The sequence below is a fragment of the Lissotriton vulgaris genome, chromosome 5 (genome assembly GCF_964263255.1).
Source record: "Lissotriton vulgaris chromosome 5, aLisVul1.2, whole genome shotgun sequence".
NCBI lineage: Eukaryota > Metazoa > Chordata > Amphibia > Caudata > Salamandridae > Lissotriton > Lissotriton vulgaris.
In genome coordinates this window covers 234,901,847-234,913,074 of record NC_141693.1, presented here as the reverse complement: position 1 = coordinate 234,913,074, position 11,228 = coordinate 234,901,847, and the positions used below count along the sequence as shown (strand labels likewise).

The 11,228-nt window shown below is 38.8% G+C and overlaps 1 protein-coding gene across 1 annotated transcript in view; it reads right to left on the bottom strand.

Annotated features, from left to right (window-relative positions):
• Positions 1-6,162: 6,162 nt before the first annotated feature.
• Positions 6,163-11,228, bottom strand: part of LRRC26 (leucine rich repeat containing 26) — a 113,934-nt gene continuing 108,868 nt past the window's right edge. Inside the window, exon 2 of the mRNA XM_086921246.1 lies at positions 6,163-7,221. Coding sequence (XP_086777372.1) covers positions 6,905-7,221 — 317 coding nt within the window. The 3' untranslated portion in view covers positions 6,163-6,904. The remainder of the gene's footprint in view (positions 7,222-11,228) is intronic.

The window sequence follows — 11,228 nt, the reverse complement described above, 5'->3', positions numbered from 1 at the left end:
TTCCAGCCTTGAGCTACTTGCGCTCAGGCCAGAGACGGTCTGTCCTCCACAACCAGCACTGAGACTAGCCAAATCATGCCCTACATGTCATCTACCTTTAAATGTTATACAGACTAAAACACAGAATATTCAGCGCACCGAGAACAACAGGCCAGCCACCAAGACCATCAGGGCAGGGCTAATCAATGCATAATCACTCGTTAAACACAATTTAGAGACAGCAGAACTAGTAGAAACCGAAAACCTTGACACGCTTTTCATCACGGAGTCATTCGTTGACAAAGCCTCGGACATCGATCTAGCACTGGCAATCCCAGAAGGCTACTCAATCATCAGACCTGACAGGAAGGAAAAGCGAGGGGGGGCCTGGCCATCATATACAGGAATGAATTAAGAACCAAGGGCATAAATCAGAGTAGTAGCCCAGACTGCGAGATCTTGCACTTCCAAATAAACATCACCAACAACGACACCTTCAGAGGCCTTCTGATTTACAGACCTCACAGGGCTAAAACACCTCTGACACAACTGCAGAGCCCTTTCTTGGAAAATAGTGTGAGGAGTGCGGATTTTACAGTCCTAGGCGACTTTAATCTACATCTAGAGAATAGCGCAGACTCTAGGGTAACATTGCTGTCAGATGCACTCGCAAACCTAGACATGGAACAAATTGTGAAGCAAAACACCCATGAGGCAGGGCACACACTCGATGGGATTTTCACTTCCAACAAGTACATTAGGTCAGTTGAGATTTTACCGGTACCCTGGTCCGATCACAAGGTAATAATATTTGCAATAGACGTAGAGAAAGACTCAGAGACACCTGCCCCATCCCACAAACACATTACCTACCTTAATTGGTCAAAAAGGTATGCGTCACAACTAAAAGACTAAAAGAACATGTAATTAGGTCTACCCCAGAGCTTGACAAAGATTGCAATACAGCCACAAAACATATCTCAAGCTGGATAAACGTGGCCACTAAAGTAGCAGTCCCCCAAAAAACAAAACTCGATAAGGAGGAAAACCCCATTCCAACCTTGGTTTTCAAACTCACTAAAGTTACAAAAACAACACTGCAGAAAGCTTGAAAAAAGATGGAGGTCAAAATACGAGCAAGGACCAAAAGAGGAATATAAAACCTCACTGGCCATCTACAAAAAACTAATACTCACAGAAAAAAGCAACTACTTAACGCAAAAAATAGAAGAGGCAAAAAACTCCAGCAAAGACCTCTTTTCCACAGTCAAAAAATTAACTAGAACAAATGGCTCCACTCGCACAGAAATGAGTTCAGATTTTTGCAACAATCCGGGCCAGTTCTTTGTAGATAAAGTTTCTGCAGTTTACAAGTCCTTCAAGGGGTCAGGGGATCCCACACACCAGCGGCCCAACACAAAAATACAGGATGAGATCTCACCCCACACTCAAGACCACATAGAGCGCTACGAGGCCTCCGGGTAGATAGCGCTATACAAGTGTAATTTAATAATAATAATAATAATAATAATAATAATAATATTCCACTTTCAGCCTCCTTCCACTGAACAGATACTCCAGGTGGTTAGGTCAACGAAATCCGGGGGCACATCGGACCCCTGTCCACCTAAGGTGATGCACCTTTTTGCTGACCTGCTGCCTGAGCAATTAGGATTGCTTTTCTCAGAAATAATCAAATCCAGTCACTTTTCTGATGCATGAAAAACTTCAGTACTGCCGCTACTTAAGAAACCCAGCTCAGACCCACAAGAACCAGGAAATTACAGACCTATCGCAAGAATTCCATTCTCTGCTAAAGTTCTTGAGAAGCTTCTGAACAGACAGCTGTCTCAATTCCTCATGGAAGCAAATGTACTAGATCATTCGCAATTCGGCTTCCGTGAGGGGCACTGAACAGAAACAGCATTACTGATGGCTACGGAGGAGTTTAGGAGTGTACTGGACGCCGGAGGAAAGGCCGCCTTGATTTTGCTAGATCTCTCAGCGGCCTTTGACACGGTAAACCACGACACTCTCCACGTCCGTCTCGCTGAAGCTGGAGTGCACAAGACAGCTCGGACTCTGTTAGCTTCATACCTACGTAACAGGACCTTTACGGTCGAGCTGGGAGAGGCCAAATCAAAATCCTTTAAATCCCTTCGGGGTACCCCAGGGGTCGTCATTAAGTCCCACTCTATTCAATCTATATGTGGCACCCCTGGCGGCTATAATAAGGAACTGTGGCTTCCTCCCAGTTTCGTACGCAGACGACACCCAAATAGTGGTATCAATTGAAAACAATGTGAAAGAGACACCCACCAGGTTCAAACACTGTATGGAACAGATCAATCACTGGATGCAGACTAACTGCTTAAAATTGAACGGAGACAAAAGCGAAGTCATGCTGTTGGGTTCAGAGATGCAAACTTGGGTGTGCTCCTGGACAATAAACTGTCTTATGAAGCACAGTCAAACAAGTTATCATCATCGATTTGGTATATCCTGAAAAATGATCAGGAAACTTTTACCTTTCATTCCTCATGAGACTTACAAAACAGTGGTAACAATGCTGGCTTTATCAAGACTGGACTACGGAAACACGCTATATGCTGGAATCCAGGCCCAGCATCTGGCTAAGCTCCAGCGCCTACAAAATGCAGCAGCATGGCTGGAGCGAATAGCACACAGATTGAGCTCTCTACACTGGCTCCCAATCAGAAAAAGAATACAATGTAAATCCTTGTGCTTGGCCTATAAAGCCCTCCATGGGGTGGGTTCGCAGTACCTGAAAACCCACCTGTAAAGTTACGAGCCAACCAGGACCTTGAGATCTAGCCATCTAAAACTGACCCAGGTCCCAAGATATAAACAGGTCAGGTGGGGGGGAGAAGCTTCCTGTTGAGCGCAGCAAAGGCATGGAATCTGCTCCCAATTGCAATCAAAAACAGCCCCTTGCTGCTCTCTTTCCGGAAAGAGATGAAAAACATGGCTATTCACTTCTGGTTAGTAGCTTCTGGACCCTTACTTCACCTAGCGCCAAGACGCCCATTGGCAGTCGCGAGCTTTATAAGTCTTCAAATCAAATCAGGAGTTGGTCTAACGGCTAGGGCGGTTGACCTCGAATTTGGGGAACTGGGTTTGAGTCTTGGCAATGACGCTGAACATCCTGTGATTCTGGGCAAATCACTTAATCTACCTGTGCCTAACAAAAATGAATGTGTCCTCATGAAACGCTGCTAAGTGAAGTTCTCTGATACCCGATTCGGGTCAAGTTTGCGCTATATATAATTCTGCAAAATACAAAATAAAATTTTAAAAAATGACACATATCTATGACCACAACATATTAAATATAAATCTCATACTTAAAATTCATCTATGTACATAAAGTGCACATTCTCCTTATGCACATCTATGCTTAAGGATCTGATGAAGTGTTGGAAAACTCTGGGGCAATAACTAATTTTGCAAATGGCTTTTGAAGTGATTAGCAGAAATACATGATTTAGTTCTTGAAATGATTTTGTTAGTCACGTCAGTGAATTAGTGTCAGACGCATTAAACAAGTCCAGTGAAGGGTAGGATAAATTTATGTCTATGGTGAACTCTTCTTCTTGAACTGAGAGCATTATATTTGCAATTATGGTTAGGTGTGTTGCCCTGATACTATGTCACTATGAGTGAATGACCCTAAATATCGTGTGACATGAATATTGTGTCAAAAATATTGTTACTATCAAGATATCATGTAGTAGAATATTGAAAGCAAGAATAGCGTTTTTTATCATTTTGTTTTCTAATAATTATTTTTGTTCACTTTATTTGCTGCATACTGTTGTTTTAAATTTCATTTGTTTTATTTAAGTAGTATTATAATGATATATATATATATTTTAATTTTTATTGAGATGTATTTGGTAGGCCTCGGAGGAACTCCACATAGCAAAACTCCGCAAAGTGACCCAAAAACTGAGCCGTGCTACGCTGAGTTCAGCAAGTGGCGCAGTACATTTGATCATGCTGTTTGCGTTGATTTTCAGCGCCGGGTGTTTGTCCCGCTTTGTAAAATCAGCACGAACAGCACCATGTGCAGCGCAAGAGGATGCTGCTTCTTTTCTGCCGATCAAGAAGAGGAAGCTTTCTCAACACGAATGGAAGGTTTCTCAAAACGAGTGGTTGCGACCATCCCGACCGCGTTGAGAAATCCGACCACCCGCGTTGAGAAATCTTGCCAGGAGGTGGATTTTCCTCACTCGCGAACTTGACAATGGCAAAAGCAAAAAAAAACTCCACTATGCGGAGCGCAGTTTTTTGGAACTGAGTGTGGTCCACGGTGTGCGGAAAACTCCATGAACAGAGCAGAGTTCACTGCCCAGGCCTAGAATTCAGGTATTAGGGGGGGAAGTAGTTTATATTTTAATTATTTAATTTTTTTATGTGTTTGAGTTTTTTTTAAACAAAAGTTGTATTTACTTTAGTTTATATAATTTCTTTTAATTTTTTTGTATATGTAATAACATGTTTTGTTGTTAGGTATTAAAACTTTTAATAAAAAGTGTTTATGTGTTGAAATGATGACATTGAACAATTTCGCTGTTGTTGCTTAGATTGAAGTGAGAATAGTAAATCTAACCCCTCTGAAGTCCAACACTTTCCTTCCTGTTGCTTAGCCAGGAGTGGGAATAGTAAATCTAACCCCTTTGAAATCCAACACTTTTCCTTCTTTTGGTTAGATTGAAGTGTGAATAATAAATCTATCTAACCTCTCTGAAGTCCAACACTTTCCTACTGTTGGTTAGACTGGAGAGGGAATAGTAAACTAACCCCTCAGAAGTCCAACTCTCTCCCCGTTGTTCCCTAGATTAGAGTGGGAATAGAAAAGGTAATTTGGGGAAGATATAACTATTTTCCTATATTTGTTTAAATTGTATTTAATTTAATTATTGTGGTTACTTTTGTTTATTTTACATTTTTCTCATTGTTAAAATATGTTTTAATTTTATAATATATATTTATAATTTGCATTTAAATGTTTGATTATTTTCATTATATTTTTTGTTAATTGTAAATGTTTTTATTTATATGTGTTTTTTATTTTAATGTTTTAGTTATTGTTGACATTAATATATCTTGCTTGTGTGAATATTTTAAAAATATGTGTATACATGTTTATTTATATCATTTGTTAATTATTTTAATTATTAATATTTTTCTATGTTAATCTTAATATTTCTATTTCATACTTTTTCTTTGTATAGTTTATTCATTTTCTCTTTTACATTATTGTAAATATTTTTAAATCAATGTTTTAAAAAAAGGATGACATTTTTTGTTATTAAATATGTGTTATATACATTTTATATGCGCTAATAAAAGTATTTATTTAAAATGTTCCTATATTTTCATAACTTTATATTTAAATTAATTGCTTACAATACAATATTTATTGAGAAAACCATTTGTCTTTTTGTTGATATTTTCTTCAACGATATTTTTGATACAATATTTGGTCATTTACATTATGAATATAGAAACACAATATTTTGGTAAATGATATCTTTGACACAATAGTCATTTCAGTCAATGCTGTTTGTCCACAATATTCTGTCATAAAGCAGTCAGTATGAAATCGGCATCCAATCCAAATGTGCTTAAAACCAGCATATGTGACAGTTTCTCACTTTTCTGGCTTTCATATGTATCGGAGACCCAATGATTGATGTGTACATGTTCTCCTGTGTTTCTGCTTTGTGCTCAGTTCTTGTCTCCCTGTATTTCAATTTCTCTAGCTGAATATATCTGGGCAGCCTATAAACATAGAATCAGTTATCACCAGATCAAGAGCGTTGCTACTGGTCGAAGAAATTAACTGCTGTTAGTGTTTTTATGATCCTAGACCCGTTGGGAATGTACGATGAGATGCTTTTTAGAAGACCTTTAAATATAGTGACAGAGTTGTAATTTGTTAACTGATGATTTTTTGTGATCTTATGGTTTGTATTTTGCTACGACTCGTGTCACTATGAGTTTAAATACAATATTTCATGACAGCTAGTTATAATGTTTAATGCACCACTAAAATGATGCTCAATATAGGGTGAATGTAACTGACTTGCTTAACAGACCTCCAAAGAAGAATTAAAGCATTCCTTTCTAGCTTCTTAAAAACATAATAGTCTCTTCTATATTTGTTAAAGAAAATTTATTACTATCAATCTATTTAATCCACTTGAGGAATCCAACCTATATTCCAGATATACAAAATGTATTGTTATGCTAAAATGGCTGTAATCTTTCAAAAGCTTCTTTCATATTGCCCACTATCATTATATTATTGTTGTTGTCACCAGACACTTCATATCCCAGTCATAACATGGAAAGTATTACATTAACACCCGTAATACATTGATACTCTGGCCAATGAACCAATATTAGCAGAAGGGAAAGCATTCCATCTATCTTAGACACAACCCTATGAACCACAGTCACATGTGATTGTAAATTTTAGCAAACTTCTTTAAGACATTGAACAGCATAGATTCACACTCCTAAAAATGCCCCATTCACCTCACTTGCTTGGTACCTTGATAAAGTTGTGATTCATTAAATGGGTCATAATAGGACCTTTACTCACAAAGATGCCAAGGAAGGAACCTGGCAGATAAAGCCAAACACCTACTTCAGACCAGCAAATTGTAAGTTGAAAAGGACCCAACTAGATCCAGTAAAAATATTTGCAAATAGTCAACAGGAATTTCCACCAAGGTTGCTGATTTCAAAACATAACACCAATTATGTATAGATGAATCATTAATTTTTAGACTGTCCCCATGCAATGATGAAACTGATGTTTGTGGTGTGTGTTCCAAAGTGTATAAGTGGAAGTTTTGTGAGCTCTCCATTCACATAGGACTGGGTGCAGGAGCTACCTGTGCTTCATGGTGTCATGTGGTCCAGGAACATCTAAAGCAAATGCATTCTCGTACATGCAGGTGTTTTTCTTGTAAATATGTGCCCGTTTCCTGTATCTGAGTTGTAAGCGTTGACAAGTGACCGCAGCCAGAGCAGTTGTAAAGCATACAACTATGCTAAACAGTGATAAAGCTATGCCAATAAAGGAAATGTACAAGTAGTCTTGACTGTTGAAGTTCTCCAGGCAGCGGTGGAAGCGGTTCTCTCTAATGTTCAAAACTGGATACTGATCCCAATTCCCAGGTGGGCCGCATCGTATAGAATCCTTTTCTGTAAGGTAGATACAAACACAGATTTGGTAAATAAAATCCTATTGTAGGAGCAAATGTTTCATACATATTTCATTTCCAAATGCCTTGATGGAAGAGACTGAAAATGTTCATCCTACCAAAGAAAGCTATTTTCTAAGTTTGTTCTCCCATCATTAGTTTTTGGGGAACGAAAGATGGAAACTAGATCTGGATCATCTTGAGTAGTAGATAGATGTTCTAATTAGTCTAATCAGTTAACAAATCATGTTAAAGAAAGGGTTTTCATTTTGGGGGTGATTAGAGCTCAGTACCTACCCTTATGACACTACTCGTGACCTCTGTAGACTTCTTTGACACCAATTTCTTTTATTGCAAAGAACAAATGAAGGAGTATTACCCGATGAGAGGGATGAAGGCTTTCCAAACGTGGAATCAGTGTTCCTTGTTAAAAAACCCTCACTCACCACCTAGTGGTGACTTGCTTCATCATCGGGGTCCACCCAAGTGGCCTAGCGTCACTTGGGTGTGTTTCGACACCTGAGTTGCAGTGGAGCAGGTTGTGAAGTGTGGGTGCAAACAAAAAAAGTTGGAGTGTTAAAAATTGTCCTGGTTTTTCACTTTATATATTTTTCAAATTAGTCATAAAATCAATACATTAATGTGTATTCAATATATTCTAAGCCATTCAAAGGTCATAAAACAAAGACAAACTATTGCCTCAAAAGGAAAGTTAAGCAAGACGTGTTCTCCCATAAATAGGGCACCCTGCTTTGCTAAGTCTGGTTAATGTTCTGCTAAGAAGTCCGAAAAAGGTGTCTGCCTAAGAGTCAGGCAATGACTTTTTTGAAAAATCTTCTACATTGCATATGCTTAAATCACAAAACATTTGACACACCTATGCATGATTTCCACCTAGCAGACCAATCAGGTTAAGGCACAAGAAGATTACATACATTCATGATTGTATCATGTACACAATGAGACTAGTCAAACGCCCTTCAAGCTTGCAGTTATCTGCAATATAGCATGTTATATTGGGCCAAGCTGTGCTCTGCAGGTTCATCCCAACAGCTCATTAGCACATTCTACAAGGATTGCGTAAAACAAAACATTTCACATGAGAACAAAACGCCAAGGGCACATCAAGATAAGACACGTGGAGTCGACTTCTCCTAAGGAAAGCAAGATTGCAGCCAGATGTTAGCCACTTTTAAAATATACAAATATACTGCGTAGTGTAGCGGCGGTCAGTCTAAAAATGAACAATATACACTCTGTACATTTGCATATTGCATTTTAATGCAAATACAAGTGCAAAGCAATTAATTATGGAAAAATCACCATCAAATCCCTCCCTCTGGTGGGACTCAGGGAGTCACCAAAGATTACATACACGTTTCTTTCTCAAACTTTCCCTTTACACAACAGTTGTCGACAGCCGCAGCCTGTGCAGGTAAGAGCAGTGGCCATGGCTGGTTGTCGACTTTAGTATCTTATGTCTGGATTCCTCCAGATCATTAAGCTGATCATTAATGTGGTTTTTCGAGCTCAATGTCAGTTTTCTCCATGGCATCTTGATCCACCATTGAAGTAATCATTTTTACTTTCCTTATGAAATTAAATAGGCATATCACAGAAATTGCAACGATTAGTATGCGGGCTAGCCTCTTGCCTAACAATCCGAAACTGACCCCACTATGTTATTCACCAATCTTTAAAAAATCCTTTCCCTAGTGTTTCCTAGGTCCTAGGTCTTCTTCAACTCCTACACCTCTCTAGAAACACCAGAAAAGTTAGTGAGAAACTTGTTAATGTTGTTACTTAAGCCAGGAATGTACGTGCAGCATCCTGAATGTGAACCATGCGGCAGACTTTCTCGAGAAAGAGGTCAAAACCAATCCTACTCTGCAAATCCATTGCTCTTTTTGCAATCAGCTCTTTGGGAATAGCAGTTAAAACACCAGTGGTGTTAGTCGCTCCACCAAAGTAGACTACTTCCTAATCTTCAAATCATTCGGGACTATATCTACAGAAGAAAAATCATAGCACACATGGTAATAGTGACTTAAGTGCAAAACAATTAATTATGGAAAAATCTAAATCATCGCCATGGCCAATTAACAACTTTCAGAAGTCATGTTCTGCAAAATATTAACAAAAATATTGCATAACATAAACATTGTGTCCTAGATATCATTTACAAAAAAAAATTGCTCCATTGAGTGTAGATTTTCTACTATTAACCACAATGATTTTCAGGACAAATTTTTGTCAGTCGATATAATGTCAGACAATATTCTGGTACTCTACCTTGCCGCTTCAGCATGACATACTGTCCTAGTAATGTGTAATGTTCACATGTTTTGGAAATAGGCATTCTCTGGGTGTCTTGCTGCAGTTTGAAATGTCGTTACTTGGAACACCAAACAGTGAAGCCCTAGCCCTCACACTGTGGTATTACCTAGCTGTATCCCATGTTCACAGAAAAATTGTTAACTTTTTTCAATAGCCTCCTTGACAATATTAACATCTTAGTAAATGTATCAACATTCTTCGCTGGTGTTATTGATTTAGGAATGTCCAGACACTACGCAACCTGTGTCGGACAATACTTAATTCTGGGGGTTTTCAAACACTTGGGCGTGTTTATGAATGAAGGTGTTAATTTCTTTCAGTTATGAGTGTAGTACACTGAAATTAAAACACCATCCTTCAAAAATTGCCACCATAATAACGTTCTCCTAGCTGTAAACAGCAAGCACAGCATCGTTCTGTTCGTCTGGATCTGGGATCATGGAGTCAATCGATATCAAGTATGAAACATACCAGAGAGGCAGAACGGTCCTAGGTGTTATTCCCAGAGGCTTAGATAAAGGGTATCACAGGCATTGAAGCGGATTTGCATTTCTTTCAACAGCCAGTCATTTACTACTTGGTTATTAAAACTCATGTTATTCTGCAGTCTCCGTCAATGTGGTCTTGTCTTCTTTTGTCCTCATTCATTAATCACCTAAACCTGATATCCAGCCTTAGTTTTTGCAAGCCACTGCTAGGTATAGGCCAAGACGTTTTATACAGTGATAAATCTATGTAACCTTCCTGTTGACCACTCCTGCTTTATATTGACTACAAATAAGCTATATTTGTTTACCAGAGCCCTCGGGAACCACCACTCTGGTTATGATGAACGGTCACATACATTACGAGATCAGATCACATTTTATCCATATACCTTATGGGGTGGCATTGACCCGACTCATAACTAAGGACAGCGTGTTATTCTCTTCTGGCTTTTTTCAAGAGAGAACCGTTTACCATCCTACATAGCTAGGCAATGAGGGGAGGGGTATTACAATTGGCTTTGTATTACCTTATTATGACTTAGCACCCTTTATCTCAGATTCCCAGGTCCTGTCAACTTGTGTTAGCGATCATAATCGCTTATTAGTTTTGACTATTACCTACAAAGGAATGAAGAGACAGTTGCAACATCAAGCTTGAGGTATTGCCTTAATGAAGGATAACAACTCAAATGGACCAAAATTGATCCAACAACATTTTTCACCAAACTCATAATTGGAAACAAAGGGAAGTTTGGTAGCTGTCTATCAGAAGAGGCTGCCCCAAGGAAAATACTGAGTAGCTTTGAGGGGATCTGCCTGTCAATCTACATCTAACAAATCCCATAAGGATACTCCCACTCATAGATGGTTAAATTCTACGTTTTTGGCGACCCAAAGACACCTTGGATCTGTAATCAAATCCCCATCTTGCAATATAGAGGAAATTAGATTGGCTAGATACTCATATAAGGTGGTCTTGGAGAAGCACAGGAAGGAAATAAGAAGGGAAGACATGGAAGAAGCAATTCCATCTAGGGGCAATAAGTCTTTCTGGGAAGTAGTTAACTTGCCATACTTCACTGAACCCAACAAACCAAAGATAGAATGCCATATTTCTGCTGAACAATGGGTAACTCACTTTTCGAAGGTATTTGACCCAGTGATTGCTTCCTCACCCCAGAGA